Here is a 19899-nt window from a genome sequence, read left to right on the forward strand (position 1 = left end):
CGGGATCCATAACGGTAAATGTTAGGAAAGACCAGGGCAGGCAAAGAGGTGAGGGTCAGGGATGGGAGGAGGAAAGGAATGGGGAGGAAGAGGAAGTTGGAGAGAGTCAAAAGTCCTATGGTGATTTATAGTGATATCGTACAAACTTGAGTCCTCCGTCTGGGACCCATTTTCTTCTGTCAGTACAGAGAGTTCACTCACGTGGAAGGAGGGATCCTGGGAAAGAGGGTGGTTTCCAATGGGAAGGCATGGAAGGGTCTGATTTGGCATACACAAGTACAACAACGTCAACGAAAGGCGCCATTCCTTCCTCCCCACCCCTCCCAAGACGCGCACCCCCTCTCTCTCTTGAACGTCCAGAAATGGAGGCCGCTTCCCACTGAGTCCTCAGAGATGTGCCATCCCTACCCCCTTGCCCCGCCCTGCCACCCCTATGTTTCTCCTCTTGAATCAGCCATCTTGACTTTGCACCGCTCTTCAAATCAATCTATCGAAACCCAAACGACGCGGTAAAAACAAACATCCAGGGAAACAGCTATCTGTGTAGCTACACATCTCATCTCTCCGGGGGAGAAGCCCCCTCACCCCACCCACACTGGGAGGGGAGTCGCCATCCCTCCGCTCTGCCCCCTCCCCCTACTCTGGTGCCTCGGTGCCTCAGTCTCAGGCCGCGAGTACAGCACAGGTGATGGATGGTCACATCGCAGTGTTTCAGTTTGTAAGAAAAAAAAGCGAGAGGAAAATGAAAGTTATACGCATACATGTATCACAGCATTGCCCAGGGCCCCTCCGCCTGCCCTGGGTTGGGGCAGGGCAGCCTCTGCGTTTGGCCTGCATGTAAGGCAGCTGGAAGATGAGACCGGGCGGTCAGCTCGTCCGCAGGAGCGTCCTTGCGTCGGCGCGGGTCGCCTCTCTCGACCGGACGGCCGGGTCGGTCCTCACGTTTGCCGGTCGGAGAGAGGGCTTTCCCAATCCCTCTGCTTTCCCACCACCTCCCGGGTGGATCCGAGTGGGAGACGGAAGGGAAAGGAGAATGGGCCCGGCAAGGAGGAAGAGGGTATCGAGGTCAGCCGAGCGGGTACCCGACTCATTAGGAGAGTTGGGCGTGCAGCTCAGTGGTTCCGGCATTGGGCGAGCTGCGTTTCCTTCCCTCCTTGGACCGGCAGAGCGATTTTTGTTTCACTTTTTGAGCCGGCGCCGTGGCCCTGGGTCCCTCCCAGTCCCTCCCCCGTGAAACCTCACCCACCCCCAACATCCCGGCTAGTCAAGACGCAATGGATTCGTGGGCTCGGCCTTCAGAAAACCATGAGGCCAAGAGGTCAGGATTGGGTGGAAGAACCATGGTACAGAAAAGCTTGCTCCATCTCGGCGAAGAGGGGTGTGACACCAAGTCTTGTGGAGATGAGGGCATCTGAGCAGACACATCGCTACCTCGGCACTGGCCTCAGCTTGCTTTTGGGTGAGTTTTATATATATGTATATTTTATATATATATCTATATATATATATATATATATATGCATTGGTTTGTGTGGTTTTAGCATACTGTCCCATTCTCCGGTCTGGATTTCGGACAGTTGGTCCTGGGGACAGGTTGGACAGAGGGGGCCAAGGTGCAGAAGAAGCCCGAGATGAGGGTGAGCCCCAGGCCCCCCCAGGCGCAGAACATGGACCAGCCGTAGCCGTGGCTGATGTCATCCGGGAGTCCGTACAGGTAGCGAGGGTAGCGTGACAGCTCGAAGTTGATTCCGGCCACACACGTGCACAGTGAAATGATGCAGAACGTTCCTGGGGGAGGAGGAGGGGATGGGGAGAGGGAGGGAGAGGGAAAAAAATGGACGGATGGACAGGGAGAGGGGGTGGAGGGGAGAGACGGTTGGATGGACAGGGAAAGAGAGAGAGAGAAGCAGGAGGGGAGAGAAGGAGAGAGGAGTGAAGTTCAGAAGGTTTATAAAGACGTCCTCTAGACTGTAAGCTCGTCTTCTGACTTGTTGTGAGCAGTCAGTCATCCAGTCGGCTGTATTTATTGAGGGCTTACTATGTGCAGAGCACTACTAAGCGCTGGGGAGAGTACCCTCTAACAATCTGACACACTCCCTGCCCACCACGAGCTTACAGTCTAGAGGACGAATGTGTCTACCAACTCTGTTATATTGTGCGCTTCCAAGTGCTTAGTGCAGCACGCTGCATACGGTAAGTGTATTATTCTAGTTATTTTATTAATGATGTGTATACATCTATAATTCATTTATCTATTTGGATGCTATTGATGTCTGTCTACTTGTTTTGTTTTGTTGTCTGCTCCCCCTTCTAGACAGTGTGCCCTTTGTATGGGAGAGATTGTCTTTGTTGCCGAATTGTACTTTCCAAACGCTCAGTACAGTGCTCTGCACACAGTAACTGCTCAATAAATGTGATAGAATGAATGAAAGTGCTCAAAAAATACCAGTCCCCATCGTTAATGTTGTGGGGGCTGGTGATTAGATCAGTTCCTGAAGCCTTTCTCCGGGGGCTTTGTCTGGAAATTTGGCCCCAGAGAACAAACAAACTACAAACTCCACCTCACTCTAGTCTTGTACAGCCCATTTCCAAGAAGCCTAGGCAACACTTATTGCTCAGTGCCTTGTACTTCAGTCCAGGCAAAAATCTGTCCACCCACAAAAAGGTCTTCCCGGCCAGCAAAGTGGTGACCACTCATTGTGGGCAGGGAATGTTTCTACCAACTCTGTTATATTGCCCTCACCCAAGTGTACAACGCTCTGCACACAGTAAGAGCTTAATAAATACCATTCATTGACTGACTGATCCACTGGCTCTTCTTCCACATGTCCACCTGCAGCCGAAACCCGCTGTTCCATACATATCCTGTTCTTAAGTTCTTACTTACCACTAGTCTCATTTCTTTCCAGACCACCATAATTTATCTCAGGTGTTGGATCTGGAAATCTGTGGATTTGCCCCCGGGGGTGGAGGTCCTGGTAGCTGAAAACTCGTGAGGGGTGAGCCGGAGGACTGGACTCCGGGGACCCCTTCCTCCTTCCCCTTTCCCCTCCTGATCTTCCCCTTCCCCTCTCCCCATAACCAAAGTCCTCTAGGGAGGAAAGGGGTGGGAGGGTGCAATCTCGAGAGTTAAAGTCCTGGCACACTCTCTCACATGCTGAGGGAGAAGAGAGAAGCAGCAAGGGAGAGATGGGGAGGGGGTTGACGGAGGGGAAAATGCAGAGTCATTGCTTGTCAAGAACTCGGCGAGCCTCTTCTTTAACCCCTCACCATCTGATCTGCGCCGGAGCCCTTCGGCCAAAGGAACGGGCAGCGGGGCTGCTGGGTTTGTGGCCCTGAAGCCAGCTGCTAGGGAGCAGGGGGCAGGAAAGAAACCCAGGCAGAAGACATCCTCCAGTGATCTTGGCCTCCTGCTTCTATCTGTCAGGTTTCATGGTGGCTCCAGCGGCCCTCAGCCTCACCACCTCCCCATCTCTAAGCCTCTGGTGGGGAAGGGCATGACCCCTTCTGGATTTTGTCCTCCGAGGGGAAGGAACCTGAAGCAGAGTGAACCTGGTACGGATGTGGTTACCTAGAGAGCTGACCAAGAGCTTCTCTCAACATTTAAGTGCGGGTTTTTTTTTGTAAAATGGTACTTGTTACGTGCCAGGCAGTTCTAAGCACTGGGGGAGATACAAGGTAACCAGCTCGGACCCCATCCGTGTCCCACAGGGGGTTCAGTCTTAATCACCGTCTTACAGATGAGGTAACTGAGGCCCAGAGAAGTGAAGTGAATTGCCCAAAGTCACAGATGGACATGTGGTGGTGCCAGGATTAGAACCCAGTTTTCCCAACTTTCAGGCCTGGGTGCTTTCCGCTAGGCTGCCCTCTGCCAGGAACCGATATCATTCCCAATTGGGTTAAGCCTTACTCAGGACCTACTTGCTTCCCACGGTGCTTGGGGTCGTTCATTCATTCATTCATTCAATCATATCTATTGAGCGCTTACTGTGTGCAGAGCACTGGACTAAGCGCTTGGGAAATAGAAGTTGGCAACATATAGAGACGGTCCCTACCCAACAACGGGCTCACAGTCTAGAAGGGGGAGACAGACAACAAAACAAAACATGTGGACAGGTGTCAAGTCATCAGAATAAATAGAAGTAAAGCTAGATGCACAGCATTAACAAAACACATAGAATATTTGCTGGTTGTCCACACCACCAATCTCAGCTCTGAGCCCATCCCAAAGAATCCCAACACCATCACGTGCCCAGATTTCCCATCTCCTCATTCCTGTCCCCAGAGACAAGCGAGTGGCAGGACGGGGGAGGTGGGAAAGGACCCAGCCAGCAGAGTCTCTGGGCAGCAACTGTCAATCATGCAGAGCCACCGGCTAATCAGGAGACACCATTGAGAACAACATCCCCCCAGCTGGCTGTCTCCATGGAAACAGTTGTCTAGTATTTTCCAGTCCTTTCAGGTTGATTTGCGACCCAAACCTCTAGCTTTCTTCTAAGTCTGGGAACAGAGCCGCTGTTAAAAAGTTGGGAGTATCAACTGGGATTTTCTATGCCAATTCCCCTTCCTTTCTCCCGTGTGCCTCCCCTTCTTAGCTTTTCAGCTGCATGATGCCAGTTTGGGCATCCATGCCATGTGGATGGCCAACCCCAGAGGAACTTGCCCTCTCCCGACTACCCAACTCCTCCCAGATAATAATAATAATAATGATAATAATAATAATAATAATAATAATGGCATTTATTAAGCGTTTACTATGTGGAAAGCACTGTTCTAAGCACCCCCTCTATACCGTAAGCTCATTGTGGGCAGGGAATGTCTTAACAACTCTGTTATATTCTACTCTCCCAAGCGCTTAGTACAGTGTTCTACACCCAGTAAATGCCATTGATTATTTGATTGGGTCCATGTCAAAACAGGAAGACGGGCCCGTACCCTCAGGCTCGTTTTGAAATTGTACCAGAGACTGAGCCGTGGCTGCTGTGAACAATATCACTATCGCCACACAAGCTTCTAGCTGGATTGTAAGGTCTTTGTGGGCAGCGATCATGGCTACCAACTCTAGTCAATCAATCAACGATATTCACTGAGCTCTTACTATGTGTAGAGCACTGCATTCTTCCAATCATTTAGTTCAGAGCTCCACAGACAGAAAGCGCTTAATAAATTCCACCAATAGACCGATTCCACTTTGGGGTGAGGCCATGTTTCAGGCCAGACCCCAGACTCGCTCACCCCAGGCCACTTAAATCTTCTGAGTTGGGACTGGAGATTCCCCTCTTCCCAACAACCCCAAGTCTGGTCTTTCCTCAAAGCTCTCACTCCTTAAGTCCTCTCCCCTTCCGTCTCCACCTCCTCCCCACCTCTGCCCTCATGACAAATCCCCGGGTGAGAGGTCAATTCCGAGTCCCCTGCCCTCTCCCCAGATTCTAGAATAAACCTAAAAAGGGGGGAAGAAAGCCAGGTTTCCGCCCAGCTCGGCAGTGGCGCACGTGGATGCGGAGAAGCTGATGTGCAGCAAACGCCGTCTGTGCTTGAGCTAAATGCCTCAGCCTCGTTCGGCTCTCAAGAGCACTTGATTGCTTTGTGCAGACCTGCCCGGAATATCAATTATTGCTTAATTACCCTCCTCTGCAACGCTATCAGCCAACAGGCAGGTCAAGGGACTCTGCTCCGCATGTGCCCGTAGGAAATGGCGCGCGTGGCGGGTGGAGGAGAGGTGGGGTGAGTGGGGGCGTGGGAAGGGTGGGTTGTGGGGCTCTCCGTGGGGATGCTCACCACTCACGGTGGCCACGGGCCTGGGGGAGGATTTCTGGGGCAGGGGCTGCACCCCTCCATTCTTGCTTCAGCGGCAGGGCCCCGGTTGCTTTTAGGGAGACAGAACCCTCGCTCCTGTTGAAATTCCCCAGCACTCCAGCCCCCAATCTTTGAGAGAGGCCCACCCCAAACCAGGAAACAGCTCAGACTGGACCCAATGAGGGTGCCCACAGGCTAGGACTGGCCCCTCACTGCCTCCTCCACTCTCCCCCGAGATGGCTGTTTTGCCAGGGAGCGCACGACGGTGCACACTGCGTGAGTTCACTGCCCACAAGGAGCTTACGAGGGGTTCAACGCTCATGGATGGGCCCTAGGAATACCAGCCTCTCTTATTACTGTCCAGGAGGGATGGTCTGGGAATGCCACAACTGTTCCTCAAAGGGAATCGGCAGGATCAAGCCGTCGGTGGGATTTATTGGGTGCTTACTCTGTGAGGAACATTGCGTGGCACTTTTGGGAAAGCACCAATAGAGGAAGTAGATACAATCCCCTGCTTTTGTTTGGTACGCCCTCCTTTACTTGCAGCTGGCATCAGGGGGATGGAACATACCGTCATCAAGCAGAACTTCCAGCCCTTGGACACAGCACTGTCCCCCAAACCTCACACCTCTCTTGAAAACCAAACTCCTCAGATCATCTCTTGGCCCTGGTCTCTTGGGCTGTCCCAGGAGGGCATCTGTCTCACATCTGAGTCACAAGATAAACACTTAGCAAACACTAGTAATATTATTATTATTATTATTATTATTATTATTATTATTGTTATCTGCCCTGGGCTGGGGGAAACAAAGACCCTGCCCTTATTCAACAGAGGAAGAGAAGACCAGAGTACATGGCTGAGGGGATTATTCTTATTAATATTATTCTTGTCATTACTGGTAGCTCGGAGTTTCTGACCCAGCTGATCCTGGGACTTCACTGCTTGCCATTGGGCTGGGCCAGTTCCTGCCCATGGGACTAGTAGATTCTTGGACCGAGCCCAAAAGTTTAAAAAAGGCTGTTGCTTGGTTGCCTCCTGCCAAGCTGGTTCACGGGTATGCCTGGCCTCCTTCCCGTACCCCTGCTCGGGGGGTTGGTGGAGTTGGCTGCGGGAGACACCCCATCTTTAACGGCTGATGAGGGCGGGGGGCTCAGCTCTGAACCGCTTTTCTCTTAAACCCGGCGAGACGAGAGCCTCAGCTGCTTCGGTGCCTGCAGGAAATTGGCTTCTGAGTGAAATCTATCTGGCGCCTGCCCAATCCGGTCCAAGCCAACGTGTGCCATTACCAGGCAGGGGGAGGCTGCCAGGGGGTGGCTAGAAGACCGCACGACCATAACCACTATAATTTGATTTTTTTTTTTAAATTTTTGCTTTGGCACCTTTTACTCTCTTGGGCATGTCTTGTCTTGATGATAGAAGCCAATTCTGCACATTCATTAGCCAGAGCAGAATTGGGGGATGGCCCCCAGGGCTGACCAAAGGCCTAGGAAGAGGGGTTTAGTACAGTGCTCCGCACAAAGTAAGTGCTCAATAAACACAATTGACTCACTGCCTGGCTTCAGGTGACTCTGGCTGGGGACATTGAGGCCTCTCCCTCCCTCCCTGGACTCTAAATACTGTTCTAGCTCTTTGAGGTTCCGGCCTTCATCTTGGGGATTTCCCCAGCCCCCAGGATGGGGCTTCGCCCAGTTTCCCAGAGGAATTTCCTGGCTCTGGCTGAGCAGGAGACCGCCTCTGCCATCAGCCTGGTTCGAGCAGTGGGAATGGTGTTCTGAGCTGAGGGATGGTCAGCTGGGGGGAGGCCCGTGTCAGCCCCAATCTGGGGCCACCAGTGCTTTGTGAGAGGGGAGGGAAGAACAGGGCCGGGGAAACTGGGTGACCCCCGGGGGACCCTCATGTGGACCATGAAGGGAAGGGGACCGTTACCCAAAAGTTGAAAGAAACTGCTGGTACAGTCCTGCAAACTCTCCCCTATCCCTATCCAAAGCGGGTGGGGTCAAGGAGAGGCAGGGGAATCGCACCAACCCAGTCCTAACCTCCAACGCTTGTCCGCCCATCTCCATGACAAGAAGAAACTCCCGACCAACAGCTTTAAGAACATCAGTCATCTCTCTCCTCCCAGTCTAACCCGGCTCCTCTCCCACCGTAACACGTCAGCAGCGTGGCTCAGTGGCAAGAGCCCGGGTTTGGAGTCAGAGGTCATGGGTTCACATCCCGACTCCACCAATTGTCAGCTGTGTGACTTTGGGCAAGTCACTTAACTTCTCTGTGCCTCGGTTACCCCATCTGTAAAATGGGGATTAAGAGTGTGAGTCCCATGTGGGACAACCTGATCACCTGGTAACCTCCCCAGTGCTTAGAACAGTGCTTTGCACATAGTAAGCGCTTAATAAATGCCATTATTATTATTATTATTATTATTATTATTATTATTATATTATTCTCTGGGCCTCTGTTACCTCATCTGTAAAATGGGGATTAAGACTGTGAGCCCCCCATGGGACAATCTGATCACTTTATAACCTACCCGGTGCTTAGAACTGGCTTTGCACATAGTAAGCGCTTAATAAATGCCATCATTATTATTAGTATTATTTTTATACGTTTTACCCTTCTAATACTGTCCTACTCACTGGGCCTCAAAGTCATCTTTCTTGCATCCTTCCTCCTGCCTGGACCACCTTTCCCCTTCATAACTGACAGATCCCCACTCTCCCCATCGTGAAATAATACTACTACTACTACTGCTACTACTACTACTACTAATGACAATGGTATTTGTTAAGTGCTTATTATGTGCCTGGTACTGAACTAAGCACTGGGGTACACTGGAGTAGATACAAGATAATCAGGTCACACATGGAGCTCATAGTCTAAGGCAGAGAGAGTAATAATAATAATAATATAATAATGGCATTTATTAAGCGCTTACTATGTGCAAAGCACTATTCTAAGCACTGGGGAGGTTACAAGGAGATCAGGTTGTCCCATGGGGGGCTCACAGTCTTCATCCCCATTTTGCAGATGAGGGAACTGAGGCCCAGAGAAGTGAAGTGACTTGCCCAAAGTCACACAGCTGACAAGTGGCAGAGCCTGGATTCGAACCCGTGACCCCTGACTCCAAAGCCCGGGCTCTTTCCACTGAGCCACGCTGCTTCTCTAGCCTTTAATCTCTAGAGTAGCCTTTAATCCCCATTTCTCAGCTGAGGGAACTGAGTCAAAGAGAGTGAAGTGACTTGCCCAAAGTCACACAGCAGACAAGTGGCAGAGCCGGGATTAGAATCCGCAAAAGCTCGACTAAAAGCACACCTCCTGCAGGAAACCTTCCCTGACTAACCTCTCATCTCCCCACCACTCAGTTACCTCATCTGTAAAATGGGGATTAAGACTGTGAACCCAGTGTGGGACAAGGATTGTGTCCAACCCAACTACCTTGTATCTACCCCAGCGCTTAGTACATAGGAAGTGCTTAACAAATACTCCTACTATTATTACTATTATCATAATTATTATCATCATCTGGTGGGTTCCCTGCTCCAGGCCCTCCGTAGCCTCCAGCTGAGCCTCAGGCCACAGAGCATTTTCCCCAAACGTGTGCAGGCGAGGGAGATAGGTCGTGGACGGAGAAGATCCGCAGATTTTGGCCTCGTCCCCCAGATTTGGTTTTGCCCGCCTTCCTTCCGCCACCCCGAAGCATCCCAGCCTCCTTGCTTGAAAGGGTGTCCTGAAATAGAAAGACGGAAGCGTCCATTTCCAAAGAGTCCCCTTACCTCCCATGAGGAAGAGAAGCCCCGCCACATACTGCATAAGGCCTCGGTCCCAGCAGCAGCCCAGCACCCCAATAATCCAGCCGAAGAGGATGATGGCCACGGCCATGCCCATGAAGCCAGCGGTCATTCTACGCAGGTCTGCAGCGGAGAAAAGAAGAACAGGCAAGGCAAGCCATTAGCCACAGAGCTCTGAGGACCAAGATGGACTGCCCTGCTCCACCAGGGGATAACACTAACAATGTTTTTTTTTTTTAGTGGTATTTGTTAAGCACTTGCAATCAATCAATCAATCGTATTTATTGAGCGCTTACTGTGTGCAGAGCACTGTACTAAGCACTTGGGAAGTACAAGTTGGCAACATATAGAGATAGTCCCTACCCAACAGTCTAAAAGCGGGGGACAATCATACGTGGTATTTATTGAGCGCTTAGTGAGAAGCAGCGTGGCTCAGTGGAAAAGAGCACAGGCTTTGGAGTCAGAGGTCATGGGTTCAAATCCCAGCTCTGCCAACTGTCAGCTGTGTGACTTTGGGCAAGTCACTTCACTTCTCTAAGCCTCAGTTCCCTCATCTGTAAAATGGGGATTAAGACTTTGAGCCCACTCCGTGGGACAACCTGATTAACTTGTAACCTCCCCAGCACTTAGAACAGTGCTTTGCACATAGTAAGCGCTTAACAAATACCATCATCATTATTATTATTATTACTATGTGCAGAACATTATACTAAGCGCTTGAGTTTGTATAATACAACAGAGTTGGCAGACACATTCCCTGTTCACAATGAGAGCAGCAGCGTGGCTCAGTGGAAAAGAGCACGGGCTTTGGAGTCAGAGGTCATGGGTTCAAATCCCAGCTTTGCCAATTGTCAGCTGTGTGACTTTGGGCAAGTCACTTCACTTCTCTGGGCCTCAGTTACCTCATCTGTAAAATGGGGATTAAGACTGTGAGCCCCCCGTGGGACAACCTGATCACCTTGTAACCTCCCCAGTGCTTAGAACAGTGCTTTGCACATAGTAAGCACTTTACAAATACCATCATCATTATTATTATTATTACTATGTGCAGACCATTATACTAAGTGCTTGGGTTTGTATAATACAACAGAGTTGGCAGACACATTCCCTGTTCACAATGAGCTTCCTATGGGTCAGCACTTTACTAAGATATGGAGTCGATACAAGATAATCAGGTTGGACACAGTCCCAGTCCCTCTTGGGACTCACAGTCTTAATCTCCATTTTACAGATGAGGGAACTGAGGGACAGAGAAGTGAAGTGACTTGTCCAAGGTCATATAGCAGACAAGTGGCATTAGAACTCATGACTTAGCAGTAATAGTCACAGTAGTATTTATTCAGCGCCCACTCGAAGAAGTACAGAATGCAGAAATGACACATTCCCTGTTTTGAAAGAGCTCCCAAGCGCTTAGTACAGTGCTCTGCGCTCAGTAGGTGGTATTGACCGATGTGGGGTTACTTGTTTGCCCTGTGAATGGGTGCCCAGGGTGCCTTTCAGGCACGTCGTTAAAGGTAGTGATCTCCTCCATCCAAGGTAGGAGGTCGGAGCAATCTCAAACATTGGCCACGGGACGGGAGGACCAGGGCTGGGGAAAGAGAATCGGACCAATGGTGAGAGAAAAAAGCCAGACGAAGGGCAGGCACGAGGAAGGGAGACCGGAGAGCGGTGAACTTGGTGGTTTGAGCCAGTTAGGAATCATTCATTCATTCAATCATATTTATTGAGCGCTTACTGTGTGCAGAGCACTGTACTAAGCGCTTGGGAAGTCCAAGTTGGCAACATCTAGAGACGGTCCCTACCCAACAGCGGGCTCACAGTCTAGAAGGGGAAGACAGACAACAAAACAAAGCATATTAACAAGATAAAATAAATAGAATAGCAAATATGGACCAGTAAAATAATAGATTAGGAGGAAGGAGAGAGTCTTGTCAGGGACAAGAAAGGATTTGTCTGCCAGAGACTGTGGATGTGGACATTAGAGGGATCGATGAGTGGGGTGATATTGGGGCTGCTGTTGCTTAATGCCGATTAGACACAGCTCTGATCGCACGTCTAGGGCTCTGACAGGAAAAAGAGAGGGACAAGCTACGGTTGGCCGGGGGAGCAGCAGGGGAGAGAGGCCTAGTGGAAAGAGCTCTCGGCCAAGCTAGCTCTCTTCCTCCCTTCAAGGCTCTACTGAGAGCACACCTCCTCCAGGAGGCCTTCCCACACTGAGCCCCTTCCTTCCTCTCCCCCTCATCCCCCTCTCCATCCCCCTCATCTTACCTCCTTCCCTTCCCCACAGCACCTGTATATATGGATATATGTTTGTACATATTTATTACTCTATTTATTTATTTATTTATTTATTTTACTTGTACATATCTATTCTATTTATTTTATTTTGTTAGTATGTTTGGTTTTGTTCTCTGTCTCCACCTTTTAGACTGTGAGCCCACTATTGGGTAGGGACTGTCTCTATATGTTGCCAACTTGTACTTCCCAAGCGCTTAGTACAGTGCTCTGCACACAGTAAGCGCTCAATAAATACGATTGATGATGATGATGATGATGATGAAAGAGCATGGATCAGGGACTCAGAAGCTGACAGGATCCTTGTCCACAAGGAATGCGTCCTACTGGATAGAACATGCACCGTGGACTAAGAAGGACCTGAGGGTTTTTTTATAGCACTTATTAAGCACTTACTATGCGCAAAGCACTGTTCTAAGCACTGGGGAGGTTACAAGGTGATCAGGTTGTCCCACGGGGGGCTCACAGTCTTAACCCCCATTTTACAGATGGGTTAACTGAGACACAGAGAAGTTAAGTGACTTGCCCAAGGTCACACAGCTGACAACTGGCGGAGCCGGGATTTGAACCCATGACCTCTGACTCCAAAGCCCGGGCTCGTTCCAGTGAGCCACGCTGCTTCTCTAATATCTAATGTTCTAATGTTGGCTCCTCCACCTATCTGCTGCAAGTCATTTGAGCCCATTGTTGGGTAGAGCTGTCTCTATACGTTGCCAACTTGTACTTCCCAAGCGCTTAGTACAGTGCTCTGCACACAGTAAGCGCTCAATAAAGATGACTGACTGAATGAATGAATTTAACTTCTCTGTGCCTCCATTATCATATCTGCAAAATGGAGATTAAGACTGTGAGCTCCATGTAAGACATGGATGGTGTCCAACCTGATTATCTTTTATCTTCCCCAGCGATTAGTACAGTGCCTGGCACATGGAAAGTGCTTAACAAATACTATTAAAAAGGGAGTTAATAGTTTTGCAGTGGACACTGATATTAAAAATAAATTACACAACACGGAAGCAACTGAGTATGAAGATCAGTCCAAAATCAATAATAATAATAATAATAATGATATTTGTTAACCGCTTACTATGTGTCAAGCACTGTTCTAATCGCTGGAGTAGATTCAGGGTAATCAAGTTGCTTCACGTGGGGCTTACACTTTTAATCCCCATTTTACAGATGAGGCAACTGAGGCCCAGAGCAGTTAAGTGACTTGCCCAAGGTCACACAGCAGACAAGTGGCGGAGCCAGGATTAGATTAAAATAATTCATTCAATGGTATTTATTTATTGGGGGGTTTACTGTGTGCAGAGCACTGTACTAAGCGCTTGGGAAGTCCAAGTTGGCAACATATAGAGACAGTCCCCCTACCCAACAACGGGCTCACAGTCTAGAAGGGGGCCTCTGCGTGAGCAGAAATTAATCTTGAATCCACTGACAAGACCCCATATGTTTGATCTGATCTCTCTTGAATGCAAGAGGACACGCAGATGTAAAATAATAATGGCATTTGTTAAGCGCTTACTATGTGTCAAGCACTGTTCTAAGCGCTAGCATTTATCGAGTGCAGTAGGCTTTTAGGAAAGTACAAAGAAAGTAAAATACATGTTCTCTGCCTAAAAGATGTTTACAATGAAATCCCTTCTGTTTCCCTGCTGTGCCGACCACAGCCTTTGGCTAAGAGGCGTTCAAAGCACTTAGTACAGTGCTCTGCATACAGTAAGTGCTTAATAAATATTATAACTATTACTTCTTCAAAGGACTCCTCTCCTGCCACGCTTCCTCGCCAATGTCATGATGGACTGACCCTTCCACCCTCTCTTGGTTACTTCCTAGAGACCATAAGCTTATTAGACAGGAAACATGTCCTCTAATACTCTTGTAGTGTACTCTCCCACCCGCTTAGTACAATGCTCTGCACATGATAAGCACTCAATAAATACCACTGATTGACTGACTGCGGAGAAGGAATCTTTCTGGGAGTACAACGCACACGGTAAGTGCTCAATAAAGACGACTGAGTGAATGAATGAATAAATGAATGAGCTCCTCGCCCTCCTTCTAGAGGCCCCAGTTCCAAATTTTGTCATCTCTTTAAGTTTGGAGAGGTGAATTCTTCACTGAAAAGAAATAGAGAAGGCAGAAGCCATTTTTGCAAGGGAGAAGAGGGTGGAAAGAGGCTGTCGTCGGTGAGGAGGAGGAGGAAGAAAGCAGAGAAAGGAGGATAAGTACAGTCGGAAATAGCAGTTGTCCCTCATGGAGAAATTTTGATTTTGATGTTTACTTTCTTATTAACATTTATATTGAAAGGCATCGCTTCCGAGCTCTACATAGGAGCCTGGAGAAATCTGCATTTAAATGGATACTGTTTAAAAGGAAAAAAAAAAAGCACAACCTATATCAGCACCGGGGACGTGTTTCCATTTGCTTTTAAAAGAACTCACCCCATAAACGATGATTATTCATTTTTTTTTCTCAAAAGTCGAAAAGAAGGGGGAAGAGGAGGGGTAAGGATGGTGTGGGCCTTGCTTGCCTGGGGAGAGGGAGGAGGGCTAGGGAGGAAGAAGGAAGGGGAGTTGGGAAAATCCCCTCTCCCCAGAGAATCCTCCCTCCCAGTGGGGTCCCAACCAGCCCCTCCCTTCCGGTTCCAGGGAAAAATGAAAAGGATGGGATCGGATCCCAGGCCACGTTCCCCTAATCCCCTCTCAGGGGCCCTAAGGAGTTGTCTGTCCCACCCCCGGCCCTTTTTTACGAGGAGCTCAGAGCACCACCCAACTACTGTGGAATGGAATGGGGGTCAGGAGACCTGGGTTCTAATCCTGCATCCACTACCAGCCTGCTGTGTGACCTTGGTCATTTTGCCTCTCTGGGCCTGTTTCCTCACCTGTCAAATGAAGATTTAAAACCTCTTCTCCCTCTCCCTTAGACCATAGGTCCCAAATGGGACAGGGACCACGTCCGACCTGACTATCTTGAGTTTACCCCAGGACTTAGTACAGCGTTTGGCACATACTAAGCACTTAACGAATGTGCTCTGTGGAGATGGGGGTGAGTTTCAGGGCTGGATTATCCCGGAGAGCATTCAGACATTTGGCCTGTTTTCTGGGGGATAGTTGGTGGACTTTTTGAGAGGAAGGACATAGGAAGGAGTAGCCCTCTTCTGGCCTGCCTCTCTGGCTTCTGCTTCTGCCATAAAGGATAATGATAATTGTTGAATTTGTTCAGCGCTTACTAAGCGTCCTCTAGACTGTAAGCTCTCTGTGGCCAGAGAACTCACCTCCGTCCAGGCTAGGGCCTGGAGTCAGAAGGACCTGGAAGCCATGATCATGGTAGCCATGCTCCCTGTTCACAAGGATCTTACAGTCTATGGGGAGTTACAATCAGAGATACCAAGGGACAGGTAGAGAAGAAGAGATACACAGAGATACACACATGTCTAACCCTAACCACCCCATGATATTTTAGGGTACTTGTCTCTCCAGGCGGGGGTCTGAGTGTGAGAATCCCCCAGGGGTATGTTCCAGATTAGAGAAGGAATCCATTTTCTGGGCCTGTGTTCACCTCCCTTGGACTCATTGGGGAGGCAAGAGTGATCGTCTAATCATTCCCCAGCGACGACGCATCCGGCAGGTAGCCAAAGCCCCAGTCTACGTGATGTGTCTTTTCAAATCACCCTCCCCGCCTAAGCATCAGGCCTCGAGGAGCGGGGTTTGACCTCCGAGCGGGGCTCGACTGATTCATTTTTTTTTCATTCCGGCTAAGGAAGCACACTAGAAGCATCATTTTGGGGCCCAGATTAGGTTTCCCGCATCCAGCTGTCCTCCTCTCCTTGGGGCCCAGCGACTGCTCTCAGGAAATTCCCCCATGGAAAGTTTCATTCCTGCCGGATGCTCCAACCAATCAGACTTCGTACTCGGGGTTGATTGGGAATCGCGGGAGGAGCCGACCCCACCACCATCCTCAATCAGTATTCATGACTTGTCAGGTTCTGTTTCAGGGGCTGGGGATTAAAGGTTCTGAATTTTCTTCATGACTGCTGGCAGAAGAGGGGGGAAGAAGGGATTATTTGTTTAAGAGATTCCAATCAATCAATCAATCAATCAAGTTATCAATCCATCACACCGATTGAGTGCTTATTCTGGTCAGAGTGCTTGGGAGAGGACCATAGAGCTGATAGACATCAATCAGTGGTATTTATTGAGCACTTACTATGTGCAGAGCACTTTACTTAGCGCTTGGGCGAGTACAAAAATCAATCAATCAATCAATCAATCATATTTATTGAGCGCTTACTGTGTGCAGAGCACTGTACTAAGCACTTGGGAAGTACAAGTTGGCAACATATAGAGACAGTCCCTACCCAACAGTGGGCTCACAGTCTAAAAGACAGAATTGGTAGATATGGAGAAGCAGCTAGGCTCAGTGGAAAGAGCCTGGGCTTGGGAGTCAGAGGTCATGGGTTCTAATCCCGCCTCTGCCACTTGTCAGCTGTGTGACTTTGGGCAAGTCACTTCACTTCTCTGTGCCTCAGTTCCCTCATCTGTAAAATGGGAATTAAGACTGTGAGCCCTACGTGGGACAACCTGAGTATCTTGTATCTACCCCAACGCTTAGATCAGTGCTTGGCACATAGTAAGCACTTAACAAATGTGATTATTATTATTACTAAGCATTTGGGAGAGAACAATACAGTTAGTAACCACTTCCCTACCCTCAGGGAGCTGCCAGTCTAGCAGGGGAGTGCTACATTCCCTGGGAAGGACAGTCAGTTGGAAATTCAGAACCCCAGTGTGCTGCTACCCACCCAGACTCCAACATGACTGTCTGTTTATCCTCTCCCAGCCTTTCCCTGGGGGTGGGGTCCAGCACTGGCCAACGGACAAGCTGACCCCACTGGTTTTAGCAAAAGCCCCATGTCTCAGGTGGCCCGACCTACACTGGGGAATGCTGGTCAGTCAGTTAATCGCATTTACTGAGTGCTTACTATGTGCAGAGCACTATACTAAGCATTTGGGAGAGTATAATATAACATTATATTCATTCATTTATTCAATCGTATTTATGGAGCACTTGCTGTGTGCAGAACACTGCACTAAATGCTTTTGAGAGTAAGATATAACAATAAACGGACACATTCCCTGCCCACAGTGAGTTTACAGGCTAGAGGGGGAGGCAGATATTAATATAAATAAATTACAGATATGTACATAGGTGCTGTGGGGCTGGGAGGGGGAGATGAATAAAGGGAGCAAGTCAGGGCAACGCAGTAGGGAGAGGGAGAAGAGGAGAGGAGGGATTAGTTAGGGAAGGCCTCTTGGAGGAGATGGGCCTTCAATAATAATAATAATGATGGCATTTATTAAGCGCTTACTATGTGCAAATCACTGTTCTAAGCGCTGGGGAGGTTACAAGGTGATCAGGTTGTCCCACGGGGGGCTCACAGTCTTCATCCCCATTTTACAGATGAGGGAACTGAGGCCCAGAGAAGTGAAGTGACTTGCCCAAAGTCACCCAGCTGACATTTGGTGGAGCCGGGATTTGAACCCATGACCTCTGACTCCAAAGTCCAGGCTCTTCTCCACTGAGCCAGGGGGAGAGAGTAATTGCCTGTCCGATTTGAGAAGGGAGGGCTTTCCAGAGCAGAGGCAGGAAGTGGGCGAGAGGTTGGCAGTGAGATAGATGAGATCGAGGGACAATATGTCAGACACATTCCCTGCCCACAGTGAGCTTACAGTATAGAGGGGGAGGTGAGGAGAAGGTCCCAGCCCCAGCCTGAAATAGGGGCAGAAAGGTGGGTCGGGGGCCCTGCCTTAATTGTCCCCCCTTCTCCCCGGTTCCCAGAGGAGCAGAGACTCCACCAGCTGGGCTCTTAGTGAGGCTGGTCCTGGAGAGAATGGCGCCGAGGCCTATAAAACCACACTGTGTTAATTAAAGGAATCGCCTTGTGCCAGTGAAAGCCCAGCAGGAGCATCTGCTAGCCTGATCAAAGGCCCCCCTTCCTGATGGAATCTTAAGTGCATGAGCCATGAAATTACTTTTCCAAAAGGAAAAAGAGAAGGAAAAAGAAAGAGAAGGACTGCGTGGAGAGGGGAAAGGAAGGAGGAGAACTAGAACCTTGCAGTGACTTTGCTGGTTCCCTCTGTCTGAAGGAGAATGGCTACTCTAGATTGTGGGCAGGAAATGTATCCGTTATATTGTACTCTTCCAAGTACTTAGTACAGTGCCCTGTACACAGTAAGCACTCAATAAATATAATTGATTGATTGATCGATTGGAGTGAATCCACAGAAACAACCACCAGCACAGTTGCAAAGCAAAGGTGCTTTTCTGGAAAAAACAAAATCAATCCTCCCAAAGGATACCTCATAATGATGATGATAACAATTATACTAATAATGATGACAATGCTAACATTTATTAAGCAGTTACTGCGTGCCAGCACAGTGCTAAAATAATTAAATGAGACACAGTCCCTGGCCCCCATGGGGCTCATAGTAGAGGGAGGGAGGAGAGGTATTTAATCCCCATTTTACTGATGAGGAATCCCAAGGTGCAGAGAAAATAAGTAACTTGCCCAGGGTCACTCAGCAGGCATGTGGAAGAGCTGACATGAAAACCTCCTGACTCCATTTTAGCTGGGAACACATGACGGTTTGGAAGACAGTGGAAGAAGCTGACAAGCCCGTCCATGCCCCCCTGGGGCTGTACGAATTTGAGAGAGAGAAGAGGGAGAAGTGAAAGGGAGAGGGAGAGGAGGGAGAGGAGGGCAGAGTAAAGGAGCGTGAGAGAAGAAAACGTTGGGAGAGAGATTGGGTGAGTAGGAGAAAGCCTCCACCCTTCTAAGCCTCTTCGGATGTCTTAAGGACTCGTCTGGTGCTTTCAGGGTCGTCTGGGCCTGGAAGGAGCTGGAGGAGCCCATTGAATCCTCAGAGGTTTCATGAGGCCTTGGGACTTGTCCAGAAAGGTCAAAGTGGTACTTCCCTAGGCCTAACCCTCACCCCTAATAACAATAATAATAATAATGTTGGCATTTGTTAACCGCTTACTATGTGCGAAGCACTGTTCTAAGCGCTGGGGAGGTTACAAGGTGATCAGGTTGTCCCACGGGGAGCTCACAGTCTCAATCTCCATTTTCCAGAAGAGGTAACTGAGGCCCAGAGACGTTAAGTGACTTGCCCAGAGTCACACAGCCGACAGTTGGCAGAGCCGGGATTTGAACCCATGACCTCTGCCTCCAAAGCCCGGGCTCTTTCCGTTGAGCCAGACTGGGAGCCCGTTGTGGGCAGGGGCTATCTTCTCTCTGTTGCTGCACTGTACTTCCCAAGCGCTCAGCACAGTGCTCCGCATCCAGCAAGCGCTCAATAAACAGGCGGCTGCACTGGCTCCCTTCTAGCTCACCCCTTTTCCCTCGCCACGTGACCCAGCCACCATCACCATAAGGTCAGGCCTCAGAGAGGAGCCCATCCTCACCCCCACCCTGCTCCGGCCACCATTCAGCTCTTCCTTCTGGCCCTACCGAGGCAGGCGGGTGCCAGGACTGCCCCAGAGCACTGACAGAACCTCGGCCCCTCGGGAAAAAAATGATCGGCAGGAGGTCTCACCCTCTCCCTCGTCAGCAATGGGCTCCTGACATTTATCTGAAAATGCCATGATTGTGATGATGATAATAATAATAACAGTAATGGTCTTTGTTAAGTGCTTACTATATGCCCGCACTGTACTAAGCACTGGGGTGGTTACAAGCAAATCGGATTGGACACAGTCTCTGTCCCACATGGAACTTGTAGTCTCAATCCCCATTTTATAGATGATGTAACTGAGGCCCAGAGAATAATAATAATAATGGCACTTATTAAACGCTTACTATGTGCAAAGCATTCATTCATTCATTCAATCATATTTATTGGACGCTTACTGTGTGCAGAGCACTGTACTAAGTGCTTGGGAAGTACAAGGTGATCACGTTGTCCCACATGGGGCTCACAGTCTTAATCCCCATTTTATCCCAGTGAACTGTAAATT

General features: G+C 49.3%; 1 protein-coding gene across 1 annotated transcript in view; it reads right to left on the minus strand.

The window, feature by feature from the left end:
• Window positions 1-1523: 1523 nt before the first annotated feature.
• TMEM178B (transmembrane protein 178B) overlaps window positions 1524-19899 on the minus strand; it is a 202107-nt gene continuing 183731 nt past the window's right edge. The window contains exons 3-4 of the mRNA XM_038753055.1: window positions 9568-9705; window positions 1524-1788 (exon numbers count right to left, since the gene is read on the minus strand). Coding sequence (XP_038608983.1) covers window positions 1538-1788; window positions 9568-9705 — 389 coding nt within the window. The 3' untranslated portion in view covers window positions 1524-1537. The remainder of the gene's footprint in view (window positions 1789-9567; window positions 9706-19899) is intronic.

This window comes from Tachyglossus aculeatus, chromosome 10 (genome assembly GCF_015852505.1).
Source record: "Tachyglossus aculeatus isolate mTacAcu1 chromosome 10, mTacAcu1.pri, whole genome shotgun sequence".
Lineage (NCBI taxonomy): Eukaryota > Metazoa > Chordata > Mammalia > Monotremata > Tachyglossidae > Tachyglossus > Tachyglossus aculeatus.